Source organism: Bombus huntii, chromosome 7 (genome assembly GCF_024542735.1).
Source record: "Bombus huntii isolate Logan2020A chromosome 7, iyBomHunt1.1, whole genome shotgun sequence".
In the NCBI taxonomy this organism is placed as follows: domain Eukaryota; kingdom Metazoa; phylum Arthropoda; class Insecta; order Hymenoptera; family Apidae; genus Bombus; species Bombus huntii.
The window spans coordinates 4,358,576-4,382,231 of NC_066244.1; the positions used below are offsets into that span (position 1 = coordinate 4,358,576).

The 23,656-nt window shown below is 39.6% G+C and overlaps 1 protein-coding gene across 6 annotated transcripts in view; it reads left to right on the forward strand.

Moving 5' to 3' along the window:
- Positions 1-23,656, forward strand: part of LOC126868011 (1-phosphatidylinositol 4,5-bisphosphate phosphodiesterase epsilon-1-like) — a 130,697-nt gene that overhangs the window by 66,807 nt on the left and 40,234 nt on the right. For 4 of the 6 annotated variants that reach the window (XM_050623132.1, XM_050623137.1, XM_050623136.1 and 1 more), the window contains 4 exons: positions 15,253-15,593; positions 18,538-18,866; positions 19,686-19,831; positions 22,262-22,457. In XM_050623132.1, the coding sequence (XP_050479089.1) occupies positions 19,809-19,831; positions 22,262-22,457 (219 nt within the window). In that variant the 5' untranslated portion in view covers positions 15,253-15,593; positions 18,538-18,866; positions 19,686-19,808. The remainder of the gene's footprint in view (positions 1-15,252; positions 15,594-18,537; positions 18,867-19,685; positions 19,832-22,261; positions 22,458-23,656) is intronic. The other 2 variants (XM_050623133.1, XM_050623135.1) reach the window with 2 other exon arrangements.

The window sequence follows — 23,656 nt, forward strand, 5'->3', positions numbered from 1 at the left end:
CATCTTGCTAAATTAAATAAATTAATAAATATCCTCTATCGTAATTCAAATCATACGTCGTACGTAAACTTTTACATACGAAATACACGCACGTACGATATGTACGTTCCATGCATAATACAGACAAAAATAAAATTTACATGTATCGCGCATTTTGATAAGCCGATATTAAACGTTCAATTTGCATTCCGTGTTAAATTAATCCGAATAATGCACAAGGTATGCCATCGATAATTATTCTGAATTTATCCGTATAAAGTTAAATTGGAAATACGGAGTACACCTTCATGACCCACAGGTAAAATGTTAACGAATGGAAAAATATGAACTATCGCGTAATAAAAATTCATACGTTAAATTTGAAATGCAGCAATATCGATTTATCGGTAAATTAACAAATAAGTATGCAACGTTGAATTTATCTCCTTCTTTTTTCCTTTTTTCTTTTTATTCTACGTTTTAATTCACTCGTACCTTTTAGAATTATTAATGGCCACTTTACGCTATCGGTGTAGAATTAAGGGTTTATCTTTGTTTTACGAAATTATGAGAAAAACAATACGGCGTAACGAAGTTAAAATAATTTTGATATCACGTTGCACTCTCTCTGTTCGTTCAGATCGAGTCGGTAATTTATGTCGATGCATGCCAACTTTTTGCGATAACTTTGCTAAATAAGTTAAATGTTTTGCCACGCGTGGTAATTTTTTTCGTTCTCTCGTAATATCATAAAGTTAAGAGACTCGTTTCTTTTTTTTTTTTTTTGAACGACATAAACTAAGCTAAACTTAATTTTGTTTCCAAACTGCTATTAAAAACTGCTATTAAAAAAAAAAAAAAAAAAAAAAAAAACAATAATATCTCGATATTCTTGTATAAACATAATTCTGTTGTTTTCGATTTATTACATTTTTACAGAGTCGCAGAGTTTAAATGGAGATTACGTGCGAAATATAAACTGTCAAAAACATTCGATAAAACAATATTATTTCGATGATATTATCGCGTTATACGGTACTTCTCTCTATCAATATCAATATTTCAAGATCTTTTGTAAAATTCAAATAAAAAGTGGAATATGAGTAAAATTTTTTTATTCGCAAGATATTAATGCGATATTACGCAATGTTAATTATAGAGTCGTTTATATAGTTCTGAGAATTCTATCGTTAATTCTAATAACTAAATACAGCGAAGCTTAAAAATGTTGTGTAACCGTCGAACGAACGTTTACTCAAATTATATGTTTTATACACGCATATTTATACACGCACATATAATGGTCAAAAAGTAATAATAAAACGTTAGTAGATAGCAAATAATTTGCGAAATTATCACGTCTAAAAGGATGACTCGAAACGCTAGAAAAATTTACGTACTTTTGAAACGAAGATACAACGAACCGCTATTTAATCTTTTTGTCTTCGTAAAACACCGCGTGCAAACGTGGTTAGCGTAAGTATATGTGCATAAAACTGTACATTAAACGAAGAAGCGAATTTTCCGCCAAAGGTAGAAACAGACGAACGCGTAATAAGCTTCTAAATTATTTAATGGAATTAATAAAACGAGCGAGTATCGCGTTAGAATGTGTTTCAAATATATATAAATCTAATAGCTACGAATGGCAAATTAAGTGGAAAATGGAACATTTTCTCAAAATATTTGATTACGTTGCAATTTCAGTGTCCATTCTCCATTCCCTCGATTACCTCGCCTAATTCATCGTGCTCTAAATTACTGGAAAACCATTTTGTACCGCTCGTTTCGTTTCGTGTCGCTTTGTACAAGTACTCGGTAAAATGCCGCTATAAAACGAAGGAACGCAAACAACGTTTCGTTAGCCGAAAAGGAGAATAGAAAGGACGATATAACGGAATCTAGTTCGTTATACATATGTAAAACGTTTACCCGCCTTCTATTCATCCATCAAAGAGGCTCTTCGGCCTTTACGTTGCCACTATAACGCCCTATAACGTTATACGGAAGACTAATTGAGCTGGTTAAACTTCTCTCCTGTACAAAAGAGATTCGTAAAAACGTAATTGGTTAACGAAGTATGTAACTCGTTTTGCAGCTAAAACATTACTTAAACGCTTCCGTTTTCGCGTGCAAAGGTTTTTGCGAACGACCGACCAGTTAAAACGAAGAACAGCTCGACCTTTGAACCTATTTAAAGATAATTTCAGAACGGAGAAATCTTTCGAAAGATAAAAATCATGTAAATCACGACGTAACCGAAACCGTTTCGCGCGTATTATTTACTCGTGCTCCTCGAAAACGAACGTTTCATCCGATAGAAACGATGCACGATATCCGTAAAAGAGTCTCGGGTCTGTATGTGCGAAATTCTGATCGCTGTGTACAATATCAAATAGTATTACACGATGCGAATCAACTGGAAACACGCGTGCAAGTATACGTAGGAGGCGTGGTAATATTCTCGCGACACGTAGAATACGTAGAAAATGAGATTTTTATATTTGTAGTCATGGTGCGATATTCTTTCGACGATTATCCACTGAGAGATTCGAGCAAACGAGCATCGATTTTATATATAGCGATAGTATTTAGCACCGTCTGTCGCGTTATCCACCGCCACCCAATCTGCTCTCCGATATTGTCCAAAGCATCTTGTCGCGTATGTTTCGTATGACGCGCAGCGTCCAACTTCCAATACGATATATGAAAATAAGAAAACATAAATGTTTCCTTCGAGCCTTCCAGCCCTTGTCTCGCTAGCCGGCGGCGAATTCTCAGAAGTAAGACGCGAGGCGTTCGACTTATAATACCGTATATTCTTCTTCTACAAACTTCTTGCTCTGACACAGATTTCTCGTTTCTTTTTTAATTATACGCGGTTACGTATTTCGAAGGAGCTATACGACACGGAGAAAACGGAGAACAATTAGAGCGCAGATCGAGTTTCCTAATACTCGCACACGAGTGTGGTACTGTGGTCGAATTGACACGCGCCAAAGCGGTTTATCAGGCGGGCAAAAGCGGTTTATCAGACGGACAAAACGTCGCTGTCTAAATTGACGATCCGTCGCGTATATTACGCGCGTATTTCTGGAAATCAAACTGCCACTGACGTACGGTTGACAACAAGTTATTGAAATTGAAAAAACGAGCGAAATATCTTTCTCGTGGTCGCGGAAAAACGTATTTCGCGATACGAAGAAATACCTTTGTCAGAATTCGGTTTCTATTTATATCGCGGTATCGCTTTGGCCGTGGCAGCGTATCGGCCAAATCGTTGGAACTTTGCACGTACATCCGCTGTAAAAGATAGAAGATTTCCATAGAGTGGAAAGAATCGAGTGGATTAATTTTTCTTGTAAATGAAATCTCTTCGTGTTCTACGAGTTGTTAAAAAGATTATGGATTACTCGCGAACAACGCACACACGTGATATCGATCTCAGGACTTCCTGCTTGGGCGTGGCTCCAGCAATCCTGAACAAAAGGATAATATTCATCACCTTCTCCTATCGAAACACCGGCGATACACGTTTTATCATCGGTCGCAGTTCGATTTGAGCGAAATTATATTTTATCACGCTGTTCTTTCCTCCGCGATATTTCACCCCGTTCGAACGTTCCATATGATCCTTTAAAAGCCTAATTTCGCCACTCGTCCGCGTAGCGTTATTTCCTTTTTTAACTTTATACGCTTGTGTTTCACTTAAACAGAATCTTTTTCAATTTTGCTTACACTACGTAATAACGTGTAACTTGAGCAACTGAAACTTGAGTCGAAACTAGAACGAATAAATACGACGAATATTACAAGGAAATATAACGGTTCTACGGTTCGAACGTTATGTTACGTGCGATTTAAAAAGTCGATCGACTCGTTACGTGAGCATTAAAATTATAATACGTAATTAAAAATCGAGGATTTGACTCAAAATATCATTTTCTAGCTCTTGAAGCAAAAAAGAAAAAAAAAATGAAAAAACGTATACTGTATTTTATTTAACTTTTGACAACGCTCTTCGCGCCGCTTTCCCTATTCGAATTTGCTTTTTGCGGGAAAAATTTGTAGCGCAGTCGGCGGTAACTCTATGCCCATTTAGTTCCCAACTTTTTATTATTCGCAACATTGCCATTCACCGCGAAACTTCGCGAGAGCAAAGGCAGATAAAATTAACCGTTATGCGCATAGTCCGTGTCTATTATGTAATATATCAAATGCGAAACAGAGTGCAGCGGTATGAATTTCAAATTCTCCTTGCGTATTTCATATTATATCTTCAGTTCTGGCAAAGTCCCGATACTTTCAACGATGCGATGGAAATGGTGGAAATTTCAGAAAAAATGACTAATAATTGCACGACCACGTGCTGTAGCTGTGTCGTAAGTTGTTGCTGTAAAACGTTGCTAACCTGTAACGACACATGCTAACGATGTTCTAACGATAGACGTACGTATATATCTTGACATCGCGTAAAACACGCCTTAGGATCTGCAATTGGTTACGCGTCTGATAAATTCGTCGATAACTTCGTTATACGATCTGACGATGTGATCGATCTTCGTGGAAATCTATGGTACAGTCGTACAATCCCGAACGCCATTACGCTAACTCGGAGATCGTTGTACGTATTTCGATGTTACGGATTTTTAACGGAATTGATAGTATTAATAGAGTAGCAGGTCACATCGTAACAATTAGGTAACGGTATAACGAAGGCTTGCGAGTTTTATATTTAAACGGTTGTATAACCGGGTACCGATGCAAGTATCGAATATAATATCCGAATATAAATTTAAACGCGCTTATGTAGAAAAAGATATTTCAAGGTACGTCGATTCGTTAACTACGATAGATCGGCCCTTTAGACGCAAATTTTTCCAATTTTTCGTTTTCTCGATTAACAGATTATTACTGAAAATTACGTAATAGATAATCTTTGTTAAATTTATCTAACCAATATGCTCATACATGTAATACATATTAAACAACGTTGTATAACACCGACGATCATTTGAATATTTTTAACAATGCCAGCTAATTTCTGCCAGTTGTTATTTTCCTTTTACCTTTGGTAAAATCGATGCAGCTTCGGCCGTGTAACTAATTATCCTTTAAAATAGTGGAAATAGCCTGAAAATATCCAGGGACAGCTATTAAACCGTCAAAGTAGTTTAACGTGCTTCGGAACTCGGTAGCTACATCCCCATTCGTATTACTCGAGCGACTTTGGTAGACAGTTTATCGGCCCAAGTCACTTTGATAATCGAATCAAATGCAAATCTCGAGAGTTTTGAACGGAACTTCTTCTCGGTTCTTTCGTAATTCGTGACCCATAAATATGCGCGTTTCGATAATCGATGAAACATAAATTACAAATCCTGTCAATTTCGATTTGAAACGATGGTTGGCGTAAATTTCGAAATCTCTTTGCATCGAAACGCGACAGTAGACACCGATCGCTCGAGAACGCGCGAAAGACACGTGTAACTCGTCGAGCTTCGACGAAACTCGAGCTTACGAAATATCGAGTTTAGAATCGACGAGCGATGTAGAATCGAATAGCGAATTAAAATCTGATCGAAATTAATCGAGAAAGCCTGTTGAAATAAGCGGTTGTTACATCGTTACGAACGAGATAATCGAAAGAATCGATAAATAAGTGCGACTGAATTTATCGTCGTTATAGAACGCGGCAAAATATCATCGTAGCTATTCGGTTGGAAAACATGTTTTTTTTAGCTTTTCGCAATTTTACTTTAAATCCTTTAAATTATCGTTCCGCTGACGAAGATACGCCCACAAGCCTGGCCTATTTATTAAGCATAATATCTGTTTGTTATTGAAACGAAGCTTCGGCATGGATTCGCCTTTCTTGTAATTTTATTCTGTCTTTTGCCACTGGAAAGTGGAAAAGTTTCAAAGTAATAAAGATAGGATTCGGTCGAAGAAAATTCAAGCGCTAGAGGATTTAGTGATTTCATTTCGCGGGACAAAAATTTTCTATTAAATGACGTTGAACCATCTAGGTAGATGTACGTGACAGGAAGCGAAGATTTTCAACGGGTGCGATTATAGCAAAATGTCTTATTTGTCCGTGGGAAAATTAGGTTTCGCGTCAGGTTCGTAGCAAAAGCTGACCGACCCCTGTGAATGCAGGTACCTACATACGTATATAACGATAGGCAGGTAGCAGGTGAACGCACGAGTTAATGGAGTTTGATAGTTGATAGGATCGATCGTGGGACCTTCAGCGGTAGCGGTGATAACGTGTCCATCGTTAGAGAGCTACACGTTGCACACGTGTTACTTTATATCACGAGCGTATGTACCTTAGGGATGCAGTTGGGCATGTGTACGCTAATTTTCTTGCCATATACGTACGTACGTACGATACATAACTTCCACTTACGTATAGTTGATGAAATTGTATACGCAGTTTGTTCGTTCGCTTTTCCATCGGACGATGATGATCGAACGCGTGACGCTTCTTAAATATCGATGGCGATATAATTTAAAAATAAAACGAATTAGTCGAAAGCTTCGCATCCGATAAACCGCGATATATATTTCCTATATTCCCTGTAATTTCTTTCAGTCGCGTCGATTTAACTCATGCACGCGTAATTTCCGTTCTTTCGTCGAATAATATGTCGAATAATAAACGAATAACCAAGTTAACAAAGTTTCGTGGTATCGATACAGCCTGAAAGTTGGCCGTTGCAAACATATTTCACGGAATATCACGGCAACTATTAGGTTTAGAAATTTCGTCGATCCATCTTTGTTCTTTGTACGTAGAAACTTTGGAGAATTGCGCGAAATTAGAAGAAACTGGAATTTCGATGTTCGACGATGTTGTACGAAAAATTATCGTCTTTGTTATTTTCGCCCATTTTATACAAACGAAGCCGCTGGACATTCGTGACGTGTCTCCTTAGTTGGTTGTATCTTTACAAATTTTCTGCAACGATTATGAGAAAATGGCATTGTTTAACATTTCCTTTAAAATGTCATAGGAATAAAACTTGTATCGAACGATGAAAGAATAACGTCAACGACAATTTCGAGAAAAAGCGCGATATCGTATATTTTTTATTTCGATTCGACGGCATGTCGTGTCGCGTTTCTAAAATGCTTTCCGTTAGAGCGACGGCTTTCTTTCTTTTCCTTCGACTCTTCGAGAAAAATTAAGAAACCTGCGTTAACGAGATCCGTTCGCGGTATTGCGTGCTCAACGAGTTTCAAAAAGGCGATACAACTGTGGATGCTGTACAAATTACTTCCGATGCGTTTTACGCAGAACGAGTAAGTACGACAAAGCTATGCTACATACATAGCGGTCGACGTTTAAACGTAAGACGTTATACGACGTTTTAAACGGATCTCGCTGGTTGATAAATATCGGAGCACTACCGTACCATGCACTGTATCCATGCACTCTCGAGAACACGATCCGAAAGCGACAAAGTGTTTAGCTGGCAACAAGTTTCGCCCAACAGCAAGTCGGAATCGTTTAACTTGGAACGCGTAAACCTACGTACGTAACTACTTGCTTCCTTTCGTGGTTAACTCCGCTCTCTTTCGCAATTTCCGTTAGCTCCCTGTCACTGGGAACGTGAGTACGCGTACACACCGTCGTTTGTTAATATAGCTGGAGCCGTAATGTACGCAGAAGCACGCCAGTGCGAAAGTTAAAGGCACGCGTAAACGTTCTGCCGAACAGGTTGCACGATATAGGCTACACACAGACAGTCCCATCGACCGCCCCACATATTACGCGTTTTTCCTTCGTTTTCTCATACCCTCTGTTCGAACTACGGTCAATTGGCTTCCGTCTGTTCAAAGATACGCAGGTACACGTGCACGTTCGACTTGGATATCTACCGCAAATATTCCCTAGAATCCTCTTCCATGGTATCGCGTAATTGGAAATCTATAAAAACGCGTTTCTTCTTCTCTAACTAGTTTCGTTTAACGCGATGCTTCGAAATTTAACTTTTGCTTGTCCGTATGTATATAATCGCAAAGTTTGCTTTCGACTAGTCTCGATACGTTTGCTTCTCGTTTATAATTATAAGAAAACTCCGAGTGGAAATTTGAAATTACCGGTTAAGATAAAGAAATATCGTATAAAGAATATTTTTCCTATTTCGTTCGACGTTAGGTCATCGATAAAGCGGTTAAGTACGTCAGCTTATCCGTATCATTTGAATTTTACTTTACTCTACACTCTCTACTCTCTGCTCTACTCACTGTGTATCGATAAATCTTATCTCCATGCATATCCGTTTAACGTATATTGGAATTAACAAAGTCGTAATCTACGATAAAGCGAAAGGAAAATTTCTTTTTCGCGTTGCTTTATAAAGTTGCCGCGCGAAACTCGAGAAACTGCGTACTCGATGAGAATACAGGTTAATCCGGAGGAACAATATTAATATCTTGGAAGGTACGCGCAACGAACAGGCGACAGGATTTTTCCTCCCTGCACTTTGATGCTTCGTCGTGCCGACGCTGGAAACATTGTTTCGAGAAAGAAAGGAAAAAGCCGCGCCATGACGAGATTTAACCACGATTTTATAAAAGCTTTCGTTGCCGTTGCGTTGCGGAGCAGAAAGTAGGAGAGAGTCGAAGGAAACAGAGGAGAGGCAACTCCTCTGTTAACGCGATACGTTCAACCCCCGATAAACCACGAAATGAGAAATAAATTCCCGATTTAAAACGTCCAGCTGCGAAAAATAATTTAGTCTTTATTCCGATATCTTCGTCTCGGCCCTCTGCTATTTTAATGGATTACGTTGAAACGCTTTTAACGGAAGAAAAATCCTTTTAAACGAACATTTTATACGTACGAGCAGATTTAGTATGTAAACGATCGGCGAGAAAGAGATCGAAACCAAAAATTGAAAGAGTTCCTTGCGACAGATCGAACTTGTTTCTAACTCTGATACACGTACGTATATTATACATATACAGTCGCTGAGATATGGTAAAACGCATATAACGCAAACGACGTTCAACCGAACCGAAAGACAGATACGTTGCTATAATTTGTCGTAATTCGTTATTTTTCGAATGTTATGAATTTTCGGACAACGACTATCCATGGAAAATTCGTCTGTTTGAGAATTGTTTGAAAAAGTACCTCTACATAGCGAAGATAGGGGAGAATTTAGCACTCGATCGTATCTTTGCCGTGCTTCTTCGTAAGAATGTAAAATTATAACGTTGTTGTACGCGCGAACAAAATTTCCATATCGGTGCGTTTTCAATTTGCGCACCCCAGATTTATCGGTATATTTTCAATTCGTTTGTATCCTCTATGTCTACACGAACGTTTATCGTTAATACCGTTATTTAATCAACCAAACTGTAATAATGTATGTTGCTACTAATGCCGTGTTTTCATTTTACAATAAATATTCATGCTCTATAAATGTGAATTTTAAGTGAATTTTAATGATTATTTAAGGCAATAATTCGGTCAACGTCGGAGTGATGATAAATTTAAAGCAAAAAAAGGGGCTCAAATAAAAAGTAAATAACTTTTGTCACGAGTTGTACGTAAGCTCGAAAAATAATATACTCGAATAACTAGGAACCTTCAATCTGGTGATCGGAAAGTATAGAAAGTCGAGTGTTCATGGATTTTCCGGTCGGTTATGTCAGCTTTAAACGCGCTCGATATTGCACCATAATACCTGCGGCGTAAAAACTAGACTCACTGGTCGATGAAAAAGTAAAAAGGTCCAAAAAGTCGAAAAACTGACGGACCTAACTTGAACGAAGGATTTGCAAATTTGCAGTTGTTGTTGATAGAACGACTCGCGAATCGCTCGATTTTTTAAGTACCTATGGGCCATTTATACCTATGTATATTTTATCAGCGTCATTTTCGTTACGTTATTATAGCTGCAATTTATATGTCTAACTTGGTTGAAAATAATTATCGTAGGAGGATGATACACGATAAAAATGATATTCCTGTTGGTGATAATTTGATGAATTTCTTCGTTATTTTTATTTCTCGCGATTCTAGAACCGTGTATAATCGTATGGAATATTTACATCGATTTCGTAAGAAAGTTAATGATTTTCGTTTCGTTTAAATTGCGATATGTTTTTCAATTAAGATCACATACGCACTTTCGTATCGTATCTATCGTAATTTTCATACAAAACATCTCGATATTCTGATATTTCGCATATATGTTTCGCGTAGCAAGCGTAAGCCAGGCAGAAACGTATAATAATAGCAAGTGTGTCTCAACCCGGAGGGAAAAGACTATGCGAGAAGTAATAAGAAAGAATAAATAGATACGTGTCTCGCGTAAATTAATACGAAAAGCTTTTTCAAACTTTCATGGTTTTTCATTTCGGTCTTGCGCTACGAATTAAAATCGATATCGCACGCACGACCTAATCGTTAAAACTTGCGTTGAAAAACAACGAATAAGAAATTAATGACAACGAATAACAAGAAGTACACGTGTTAAACGTTTGGTTTAAAAAAAATCAAGCTCTCCGTTTTGAGAAAGCTACGGAATAAAACACGCCAGTATTTTATCTGCGATTCGTGATATCGCGCGTAATATTTTATACTCCAAAATGTACGGTAACGTTTGCCGCATATTGGTCAATAATATTTTATCGAATAAGAACAGGACAGGAACATCGGAGTTAATCGTTGCGTTGTGAACACAGCTGACAGCTGTTAATGTAAACGATATCTGACCAATATTTTATTTTCCTCGTTATAATGAAAACTCGGCTGCCGGTATACGGTTTCCGTTTAATTTGCCGATATAAAGACCGACGAATTGAATCGACTCGTTCGTTTGCCAGACAGTTTGCGGATTAATAAGACGAGTTGCTTGCAAGCGCATCGTATTTGATTCGAAGCCGCGGAAAGTGGATGGATGGCTTGGTCGATTTAAAACACACGAGCTCGTCCGAAGTAGACGTATTTGAAATCGTTGGTACCGAAATTTATCGAATCCAATCTAAAATCTCCCAGGCTTTTTAACATTTTTTAATCTTCCACCTGTGTAAAATCGTAATACTCGTATAGGATGTGGTAATTTTCTCGTAAAACGATGCCACCGTATTTTATAGGTAAGAATTAAAAAATAACGTTTACACGTATCCACGATGATTGACAAAATTCGCGGAAATCTGTTATGTGCGTACGTGGCGCGAAATTTTTTGAAATTTCACTGCTACGATGAGATACGATCGCATAGTGTGATTACATCGTTAATAAAATTTGGGACGGAAAAGCATAGAAACGACAAGTTATTCTCTGCAAACGTACATTTACTAAAATACTCGTAAATAGCGTATTCACGTGCAATAGCGTTAGTACACGTTTCGCGTCTTGCGTTTTCTGTACGTGTCCGTGTCGCACGCGCGATGTCCTGATAACGTTTCGAAGCAAAAGTGGTATCAACGCCGAAACAGCAGCGAAACGTACGATATTTATCGCGCGATCGCCAGATAAAAATCTTCAAAATCTGTGCAGTTACAAAAGAAAGAAACGTATGCCCCGATTAGTCAACGGCGCTGGAACTTTGTTTCAATAAGAACACGAGCACCACCCTCGAGACTAATAAACCTGAAAAGTTGCGGAACGTTCTCTACCCCCTGGTGGAGTTTTCTCGCGAACGTAAGTACGCTCGCTGTTTTCATAAGATCTGCAGCGAAAAAAACAGAACGTGCTGCAACATCGTACAGCGTGCGAGGTGCAAACGAGATAAACTTCTATCGTGCAAAATGAGCTGAAATGGAATAGCCGGAAATTTCTTTCTGTTCGTTCGCACGTGTCGACTCGCGTGCACGCGATACGCTGCACAGTTGTATCCTACGTTCGCTAAGATCGATCTTAATTCATATCGTACACGAATTCTTGGATATTTTCATTTTGCCGGCCTCCGCGTTTACCGCGTGAACCACGATATCGAGGTATCGAAACTGGTTGTTCGTCTATCGTTTACCGATGTCAGAATCATCCGTGGCGGGTCTACTTCGCTCGCCACCAGAGCTCCGTAGCAAAATTCTCCAAAGTGACGAGCTTTAAGCCGACTTTGTTGTTCCCACGTTGCTTAAAATCTTCGAGAGCTTCCTAGAAATCTTTACCGATGCAGCAGCTAGCCACTGACACGGAGGAACGCGTCTTCGCTTCGTTCTCCACATCGGTAAACTATTTGAACGGGCGTTCTCGGCTAGAACAATTTCTGCGAAACGAATACTACACAGGAAATAATTTTGCGTAATTTTCATGTAATCGCTGTATCTTGAGTTTCTAACAATTTCGATGCTCGATTATACGAATCCTCGTTGCTTTAGAAGTCGCACGAACGTATTTAAACTTGGTTAATTTCTCTCTCCTGGTCGTTTAGTTATATAGTCGCTGCTTTAGAAATGACGTGAAGCTATTTATACTCGATTACCTTTCCCTCTCCCTTTATTTAAATAGATATAAGTAGCATAAATTAAATTACGAGAAGTAATTTCCCTCGAAGTGGTTTCCCATTAATTATCCGCTCTTGCAAATTAATGCGTTTAATAGCAATCAGAAGGCAATTATAGGAAGCGCTTATGTGTACGTACGCGTTTCGAGATCGTATCAGAAACAAATCGAGCAACGCGCTGCTTATACGTATACGAAATCTTCGCTCGTAAACTATTGTTCCTCCTTGTACAACAGCACCGTTTCGAAAGTAAACCTAGTTGCTATTGCTTCGTATAAATATAGCTCTCACGAGAATACGCTGTACCATCCATTACTATTCGGTATTCCTAACAAGTAGAAAGTTTCCGAATTCGGATAACTTAAGATATTTTTAACATAGAACGGTGGTCGTTTCGACCAAAATCCTCCGTTCCAAAGCAAGTGGGAATCGGACAGGCAAAACGTGCACAGGTTCGGTACGACACGGTGCAGAACAACATCGATAACCAGAGTGAACTACGTATTTAGAAATGTTTAAGCGACGCGGCATTTAATTTCGTCGTGTGGAAGTATAATCGACTCGAGCGCTATTGTTTGATAAAAGGAAAGCCTTTCCTGGAAATGAAGGAAAAAGGTAAAATCAAACGGGTGAAAGATAAGCGGATCTTTGATTTTCGAGTACACAGCTGGTTTATCGAACAGCATTGTAAGGTCGTCGACGAGCGCCTATACGCGGATCGATCGAAAGACGAATGCTCGAGCGATCAAAGCGCGAGTAGATATAGTACGCGCGGAAGAAAAGAAAGCAGGAACTTCATAAAACTCGGAAAGAGTCGCCTCATAAAGAATCACAAATTAAAAGCAAATTCGCGCATTTTCTTTAATAATTTCCTTTAACTTCCATTTCGACGTAACGATCGTACGTAACTGCCAACTACTTTGTTACGCATACGGTGATTTTGAATCGCAAATATTTTTTCCACTTGCTGGAACCTTTTAAACGGAATACGATTGCTTTGATCGCGCATAGTGTAGATTTGTTAATTCAACGAAGATCGGTTGCATCTATCGAAGCGTGGAACTGCGAAAATTCGACAGCAAAGTGCTACGTGAAATTAGCGCGATGATACTTGCGACTGTGAAAAAGTCTGCGAAAAATCTACAAAGTATTAACGTTTTCTAAAGCAAAGCGTTAAATAATTCAACGAACAATTTTAACGACGAGGATGTTCGCTACATTCGAAAATACGATTCTCGACTGAAAGGATATGTAATTCCACGGTTTTCAAGTTTAAAGAGCATAAAAGGTAAATAAAATCGCGAAACTTAATTTTTTCAAAAAGAGCAGATGGTACTTACGGTTGACTTTAAGAAAGTCGTAACTTTCCGACCCTATAAAAATCACATCCCCGACCACCGACATGGGCACACGCGAAATTGCATTCCTAATCTTCTTTTCCTCTCTTCTGCCGCTTTTTGCTTCTGTGAAATTACCACGGATCCGCGTTAAACCGGACGGTCGTTACGTAGCGTTCAAGGTCGTCTTTAGCGTTTCCAGTCGACCGCTTAGCAAAGCGCGAACAAACAAGGAGAATTTCGACGGAGACGCGTAATCGCGATTTCTTCGACTGCCGATTCGTTTCTGCCACTATTACAAAGACGACGAATTTCGTCGTCGAGGAAACTACCGCGAACGACCACTTTTAAAGAGATTACGTTGAAACTTCGAACGATTTGCAAGTTTAAGCGGAACTTGCCATTTTTTTATTAGACTCGTACCGTTTTACCTTTATATCGTGTAAGGATATTTAAAAAGTAGCAAGGTAGATACGCAACATTTTTCGAATAAGCGAAATTGTCGGCCGTAGTTGGCGAACATTTTTCAAAGTCGCGCGTTAAGTGGAGAAATAGAAAGAAAAATGGGAGGAAAGAACGCGCGCGTCTGGGAAAGGTACTCGTGCCGTAACGGTTGACGTTTAATCCAGAAAGAAGGACGAAACAGAAATTAACATTGTTCCTCTGAGAGTCGTTGGATTCGCCGCTGTATTCCGTTGACGACAGTTCGTAGCTATCTCTGCAACGAGTGGCTGCGCTTTCTGAAAGTTCCTTTCGGCATTGCCCGAATATACCAGCGAATCCTTTGTGCGACAATCACACGCGCGCAGTTTTCACCAGAAACGAATCCTCTTGTCGATAAACGAACGACGAAACAACGGCGAAGATAATTTAATTGATATCGATACGTATTGGACTTGTTGGAGTAATGCAGCTACGATATTGTACGCGCTACGCAACGCGCATACAATAACGCTTTGTCTCGTTATACCGTGCGAAACGTCGATTTAAATACATTAGAAACATCAAATAGATATATTATCGGTGTATTAATTAACTAATATCTAGCACGATTATCGTATATTATATTAATTGAAATTTAGAAACGGTAAATCGCTTAAATAATTCGATGGAAAAAATTGGCGCGATAGTTTACGTAACCTTATAATTTCGTCAGTTATGCGAAACGATTTACCTCTGCCCCGTTACGCGATAAGAATATCGTCGTTTTTCAATCGTATCTTCGTACATTTCGGCGAGTTTTAGCTATATAGCCTATTATTTGTCGTTTTACTTTCGGATATATCTAGAAAATTACATTAACTCGTATCTTCTAGGAATAAATTTATTCGAACGTACGTTTCTCCGGCTTCACCCTCCGCTTTCTTCCTCTCGTCTTTACTTACCTACCTCGTATCTTCTATCTTTTAGCGGTTTGATAGTACGTTTAAATTACCCAGAGATTTTCTCTTTCTGATTTCTAGGCCAACTAAGGGACGCGGTGGTTCTTAAAATACAAGAAAGACACGGAAAAGAATAGGAGAAAGACGAAAGCTGATCCTAGTGATCCTGTTAAGTAGAGGTCAATGGAGCCGTCTTGATGCAGGCTGCAAAACTACGTGGGGATTACCCATCGTGGTCGTCGGGCTGATTTCAACGGTGAACAGTGGCGATTCCACCCGTGGCCGTGGGTGGAAGAGCCGTTTTCATCACCGTCAACGACGAATAGTACAGCCACTTCCGCTTCCTCCACCCCACGTGGCCGAATCATTACCTGATAAGGTTGGTCCGAAGATATAATCACGTTTCGAAACAATTCTTCAAGGTACATCTTCTGTCTAAGCAACGTCTTAATCGTTAACAAGTGCTACTAAAAGGTAGATACGGGTCAAGTTTTGAAGAAATCGAAAGAACACGCTGATATATTCCACGTTGCTCTTTTATACTTACGGTTCCAACGATACAGGTGCGTTTTAGCCGAGAATTAAGCCGAGAGCTAATAGTACATTGAAAATCTAATACCTCGTCTTACATCGCGCTTTAAATGTTGCGACTGCTCCTTCTGCCAGACCAACGTATAATTCTGTCTCTTTACACACTTTCGCACGCATATTTCTTAGGCAATTTTCCAACGTAGCTTCCTTCGTCCGTTTCTTTATGATATTTCCTTCTCGCGTCGTTTCTCTCTTTTTATCCGAGTCTCTGTTTCGCAGTGAGACAATGCGACGCGTACAGGATATAGCGTTTCCTTCTTCGGCAGGCAAGATATAAATTTTGCTATACAAAGAGACGTCTCCTTCGAGCATAATAATTTAATCGAGGTCAAGTTTGCACCGTCACCCGCTATGATTTTGTTCGTTCAATATGCTTTGGTCCGCAGGGATGCGAAAACAAATGAAATTTTCATGCCGTCCGCAACCAAGCGGATTTCGTTTGAAAACGTTTGTTTCTCCTTTCTCTTCTTTTTTTTTTTTTTTTTTACTCTTTTTTCGTCTTTTTGTATGTTTCGCTCGGAAACGTTTGAACGCTCCATCGGGGCACAAATTTTCATCGTTCGCAATTCCATTCCGATGTTGCGCCACGATGTAAATCGTTAATCACGTTTGCTTGCACCTGTTCGGTCGATTTCGTTATTTTATTATTTCATAATTTTACGATATTTTGATTACAGCAGTAAGATATTCGAGTGGGATACGAAGGAAATTGATTTTAACGAAATTCTTTCGCAACGTAGACCGAAATGCGACTGATTACGGTGTACCGATTATTCGAATTATGGAATTATACGTTTGGTAGCCTTTGCGTCGTAACAATTGCATCGCATAACTTCGCATCCCATTTATGGTAATGTGTTTTATAAATGATATTCCATGATTCGTAGAAGGAGCGTCATTGAAATTCGCTGAACCGCGATAAAAGAATGGAAAACGTGTCCTGCTATACTTGTAATATACAGCTGTACACATACGTGTAGTAGTTTATGGTAATCAGAACAGAAGGGATGTATTTTGGAAGAAAATGCATCCCTAATCGTTTACGTGTATATCGTACGTACATCTGATTAACGTCTTTGGCTTATGGCATACGATTTTCGTGTAAATTCTTCGTACCAAAGCTAGATTAAGACAGGTAGTCTTCAACTACCTAAGATATCGTTAAGTTTCAAGGCCCGGGACTTAACGTACTATAGATCTGCGAAAGTTAGACGTTACGTGCTCCCGTTAGAATTAATTCCTTTATAACAAACATTACCCTACAGTAACTTCAAAGTAGCTTGAATTCTCTAAACGTTAGATTCATTTTTCGAAAACGCTTCGTCGTGTTCTTTTATTTAAACGTGTCGTTTCACGAAATTTCGTTTTCCTGCGATCGATACGTAGCTAAAATACATAACATACATATATTCATCCAGATATTTGGATAGTCAAATGCTACGAACGCGTAGCTTTGAACAAATGCGCTATGGCGGAACGGATCTTTGGTGCAGATATTCATATATTCGTTAGCGTAATGTAATTAATGGCCATTTCTGAAATGTTTGAGCTAAATATGTGCATTCAAATATGATACGGTTCTATTTCATACGAATATCAACACATACGTATCTACGTATCTGCGATATGCAACGAAATAATTAGATAGTACGCTACAATCTTTTAGCTTAAAATTGCAAGTGAAAACCGGAGCTATTCGCGCGGTTTAACTTAATTCGCTCGACATTCGCGAACAAAGAGTAATTTATACTTTATTCGTATTTTATATTAAGTTGTCCGTCGCGATACGCTTAAATCCGTTATAAATAGATAACGTCACGAATCACTTTAATAACAAGACGACTCGTAATACATACTCCGGATGCGTCGAATTATCCAAGTGCTCGTTCTTGTCACCGCAAATGGATGCCACTTGCACGTTTTCCGAGCCCTCGTGTACACGTATTATGCTGGTACACGCCTGGCTCAACGAGTCGCGCCAATCTTAATTATTTTTGACAGAACTAGGACAGATTTTAAATTGTCGGCATGCTTGAAATAACGCCTTATAATATTGCGCGACGTATACTTTCCACTCTTCCTTCGATAGAAATCTTCGAACGAACAATTTATACTCGTTGTTTTTGCAATTCCAACCATTCTGTTTAACACGCTCGGAACCATAACATACATTGGCGACCGAACATTAAGATCGAGGCTGTTATTTATGCAAAAGTATTTTCGTAAATATCGCCATCAACGTGAAACCTAGTAAGATAATAATGAAAATCGATCGATTGTTCGAGAAATTGGCAACTTCTTACATACGGGCAATTTCCTTCTCGCCCTTCGGTCGCAAAGAGGGAGGAGGGTATACCTCGTGCCGGATTCGTTACGTTCCTGGCCTTCGTTTACCACCGAGATGTACCGCTGTACAGCGATATAATCCGTAAGAAATTCGACGAAAAGAAAAGGTTTCGTTTCGACGAAGTCAAAACGTTAGAAAATTATAACGACGACGATCCTGTAATCAAACTGTTTTCGCTTTTTGATCCTTGCTCCTCCTCGTAACGATGCAAATTTAATTGCCCTAATTGCTACGCTATTGGAAAGCGAAAAGACGGGGAGAAAAGAATTTTTCCAACGTTGTTGTTCCTATGTCGTCGGTCCCTCGTGAGTTTCAAAGGGCGGATAATCGAAGAAATCGATTTCTTGTAAAACTCGAAGCGAATCTGCTTGCATAACATTTTATACGGAGGAATATTAATGCGAACGTATTATACGATGTTCGAACAGAGCTGGAGAAGCGGCCGCAGCCGCAGCCGCCTCGGAGCTCTGAGGAGCTGGAGGATCTGCACAAGCTGCTGCACTTCCCCGAGGAGGTGGCGCTCAGGTTGACGGAGACCGAATACCAGCTGTTCTACCAGATACCACCGGAAGAGTACCTCAGGCACGTGGCACAAGATCAGAACACGAAATCACCTGCCAGGCCACCCCCGTCGCCGAGTCGCAGCTACTGCAATCCCAGCACCACGAACAGCTCGACCCAGACCGAGGAAGAGTCTAACTGGCCTGTTTCCAACTTCTTTTCTTCCGTTCGAACGCTCATCAAACGTTTTAATGAGGTAATTTTTCGAAATATCCTTCGGAAAACTGAACGAAACGTCCAAGCGAAGAAAAGATTTGCACAGGATCGTTTAAAGAAAGAGGAAACGAGTAAAACGCAGGAGAGAACAGGGAATCGAAAGGAATAGAATTATCAGGATAGGATTAAGACACCGGTTCGTTGAAACAAGATCGTATCGACCGCGTTCGCTGGAATAGAATTATTACGAGTTATTACGCGTCATAGATTTCCCATTCGAAGCTGTTCTCCTTCTTCGTATTCCCTATCGTCGCGTTCACCTTCTCCCGTTACGTATTACGCTTTCGGTTACGTGGACGCGTGGTCTTTCGTTCCGTTGCTACGTTCGAGCGAAAGAAATTTAATTATTTGCGATTCTCAGTGATTCGCCTTCTTTCGGCACGAACGACGACTCTGCTCGATGGCTACCGAGTGTTCGCGTACAACAGCGCGTTAATCGAAGTCGGTAACCGTGAAGCGCTTGCCAATTATTTGTTTAGTTTCATTTATCTAGGTATCGCGATGAGAAAATAGACAGATCGTTGTTATACATACATATATTCGACATAGATATTGTACATAATATATATAGATATACGCTACTGCTCTATCTGTTTATCAAGTGTATTATGAAGATTCTTGAAAACTTTGTAAAAACGTAGAATTCATAATTTACGTCAAACGTAGAATTCCCATTAAGACTAGATGTCCTGTGATTTTGCGAGTCGGCGTGTAAGGAAACGTTCGTAACGAACAAAGTTAACGATCGTATCAAGTACGTTCGGTGACTCGCATAATTATCGATATTTTGGAACTTTAGGTAAACTCATGGGTTACTCACGCGGTCGCAAGTGGCGCAACGTTGGAAGAAAGGCAGGCGGTATTGTCCTGTCTCCTACGAGTAGCTCAGACCTGTTGGAATACCGGAAACTTTAACTCAGCCATGGAAATTGTCGCCGGTCTCAAGTAAGTTATCCGTACATCTCTTGTTCTCTGTTTCTCCTCCTTCGGTTGTGAAACGTAAGTGCATAGTAGACGAATGTAATTAATTAAAGCGTACAACGCGAAACATCGACGATCACGACATTCGCCGAAGCTTCGAAATCAAGTTATGGTCGAAACATAACGCGAGAATTTACGTCGTTTATTTTTCTTTCCAGCTTCGTTTTTCCATTTGATATAAGCTAATTAGCTTAACTTCAAATTTGATTTCACCTAATTCGAAGTCATTTCTGGAAACTTCGTAACGGCGTAGCAGCGAGCAAGACGCGTCCAGCTTCGATAAGCCTTCGTATCGATTAACCCCGGTCTATTGAAATAATAGGCGTCCCGAAGGCACCCTATAATCCTTGGTCTTAGCAACTCGAGTAAAACGCTATTTAAACTTACGTTTTAAGCGTTAATCGCTATCTCAGCAGAAAGCTGCTTTAGCTCAAGATTGGCAAAACTTGTCTGTCTCCTCTGGTTCAACGATATCGATTTACAAAGTTTTTAATATTCTCCTTAACCTTTGCTCGATTCGCGAAAACGAGACTCCACTCGCCATTATATCAAAGATTCTGGCAAAGTTTCGTCGACCTTGGAAAACCTCTTCGGCTAACGTTTCACTCGCGACGATACACGTCCTTTTTGTAAAATTCCCTGGTTCGTCCTTCTTTTCGTAAACTTTGATTCGTCGTTGATAGTCCGCTGTTTCGTCTTTCCACCTTCGAAGATCCTTCCTTCGGTCTTACGCGATGTCGGAATACTTTCGCATATGACATTCGAACTCGCGCGACTGTAAATGGACTTTCTTCGGATTCTCCTTTCTCGATACTTCTTTCCACTTTATTTTTCTATCGTCTTTGCGTCTACTATTTCGTCTCTTTCCTCGCTTCTATTCGAAATCAAACGGACTCTTGTCCGATATGTTATTCTTACTTCTCAGTCGGCGTAGATATTGGTATGATGCTTAATCCGTGAATTTATCGTCACGTATAAATCGAAGTTAGGGAAACGTTGAGAAACCTATTTATTATCTACATTTCGCAAAAGTAACGCAAAAATTTGTGGTTTCGATAGAGAAACGTAAACTGCCCTCTCATCCTAGAAAATGCGTATTCTGCGTGAAAGCAATTATGAGAAGAAACTATATTTGCGTTAAAAAAAATTTGCATATTTTACACGAGGCATATGCATTTTTTAAAGAAAAACAGAGAAGGTTTTATCATTTATAGAAATAAATTTTTGCCATTGTTCGTAGCGAATACGTTTGTAATTATCGTGTACGACCGAAGGCTTTCGGTTATTTCGGAAATGAGAATCGATTCATAACCGGCACGACGATGGTCAGTTCGTTACGTAGACAATAGACGCTATGGTAAAGTGCACGAGACGTTAAAAAAATAAAAGAAGAATGGTACATGTTGTGAAATACGGCGCTTCGTTTAAAAGCTAGTAGCAATAGTAGTGCTTGAGTTTGATGTACAAGAGTACTTGTATATATACGATGCCTCACGGCGAATATTTACAGAACTGTCGTAAAAACAAACACCGTTGAAATCTCATAGACGCTATCTTACGGTTATATTCGTGTTGAAAAATGTAAAATACGAAACGCGTGTGTATATAGCTACGTACAGGTTCGAAGAAACTTTTTAATTAAATTACTTGCTACTAGTTTGCTTTGTTGGTCGAACGAAACGTCAGGACAGAGGTGAGTTATAAGTTAACGAGACGAGGAAAAAACGAAAAAGTATCGTTACATCAGCGACGACATAGCGCAAAGAATTAAATCATTGCCAGATGCACGTAAATTCAGCTACGACTTTCTCCCGTTGTCAAAAATCTCGAGCTTTAATACAAATTTATAACCAAAGGGACAAGCTGCGCCATCGAATCGTGCTCTCGTGGTCGCTTTGAAAGAGCGAATGAAAAAATAAACTAGCTTTTATTGGCGACATCGTAAAACCACCAACCTTCGTAACCGCGAACGAAAAGAAGATAAAAGCTGCTGCTGCTGCTGCTGCTGCTGCTGCTGCTCGACCATCGTCCTACACACCACCATTGTCCTCGATGCGGTCGTATACTTATAATTTACCTCGCGTTATATGCTCGCACTTGAGTTTTACTTTCGGAAACTATGCGATTAAGCGAATAATTGAAATTTTAATAGATAGAGCGTCCGCGCTATCGCCGCCTACTACGTCGCGAAACTCGCGCGATACTCGATGAAAACTCTCGAAAGGCGATATCAACGATCGACTGTTATACAGGGTATGCAGGCTTTTCCTCTCTTTTTGTCTGCTTCGTCCGTAGGATGCAACGGAAAACGATCTTCCGTATCTATATATTTATAAACGGATTGTACGTATCTGATTTCAGTTTTATAATGGAACACGAAACGCTTTCTTACAGGTGCCACAAGCTAAAGCCCTTTTGGCAAAGTGTGAACGACCCAGTACCAGTTTTGGAAAATCTATCCTCCGCCCTTTTGTCTCCCGAGTATGAGCTCGCGCTTGCTCGCTCCTTGGCAATGCCAGAGTGTCCAGTGGTGCCGTTCTTTGGAGCTTTTTTGCGGGAATTGCGGGAAGTCATCGCATTCGAGTCCAAGGTAACCCATTAAATTTTATTCCTCTGTAATTACCACAAGCCGCCGAGCAAATTGCTGCTGCCACCGTGAAAAGGACGAGAGACGAGGCGGACCTTGAAACTTTTGCATAAAACGTTACGCTAATTCTAACGATAAAGTGGAGTTTCGAAGCCAAGACAGAGCCTCGTTCGGCTCCTATTATATCGCGTCATACGCTGCTACCTTCGCGAATCAAGCTTTGCGCTAACCATCGATTTAAGTCCGATGACCCGTACATATACGTTACTTGCCCTCGCACAGCTTCCGCAAAAATAAGCTCGCTCGTTCTCTTTGCGCGTGGTTGTACGACGAGAAAGAAGGTGTAACTGGTACGCGTTGATCGAAAGGTTCGTGGATTCCTAAGTATCGAAGTTTATCCGAATATCGAAATGTATTACGAACATTTCCAATAAAAATTGCGATATAGATCGGTATACATGGGGATAAAATTTCTAGTTTATTTGTTACTGGCTTCGTCGGATTACAAATTTTCCAACCTAGTGCTTTGTAACAGATATTTCCGTCTCCACGGTATAATTCCTCTATTTCCGTTCTATTTCGAGAACTTACGCAGCAATAAAGATTTCTGGTTACATAATCGAGCTTTGTGCTTCGATTAGAAGAGATAATTGCATATGTGCTGTACGTGTTTCATTTGCTTTCTATTAATAAGTTTCCCCTTGGAAAATTCGGTGAAGGAAGTTTTTCACTCGTATGGATATAAACTAGGATCTCGGCACGATCGGATATTAACGAACCACTTGAGTTTGTTTCGCGTAAACACGGAAACCGAAAGAGCAAAATAGAAAATTCGCGAAAATCTGTCGCGTGTACGACACGGCTGAAACGATGGAGAGATAAAAATAGAAGGAAATAACGAAAATTAGGAGGAATATCGTGGTTCGAAAATTTCGAAGGTTTCGTTTTTCCATCGATTACCTTGACGCCAATTAAACGATCGAGGTCACCGGTGAGTGTCTTTCCTTTAATATCTTTAACATCGGAAATAGGTATCGCCCACAAAATATAAATACCGAAATAGACAACAGAGTGAGCAAATTTTTCATTCGAATGCGTTTTTCCGATATTCGATATCTGACCTACATTTAAAAACACGGAAAGCGCGTTCGCTCGGTAATTGTCGGATTTTGCACTTTATAAAATCTATCGCGTAAGGCACA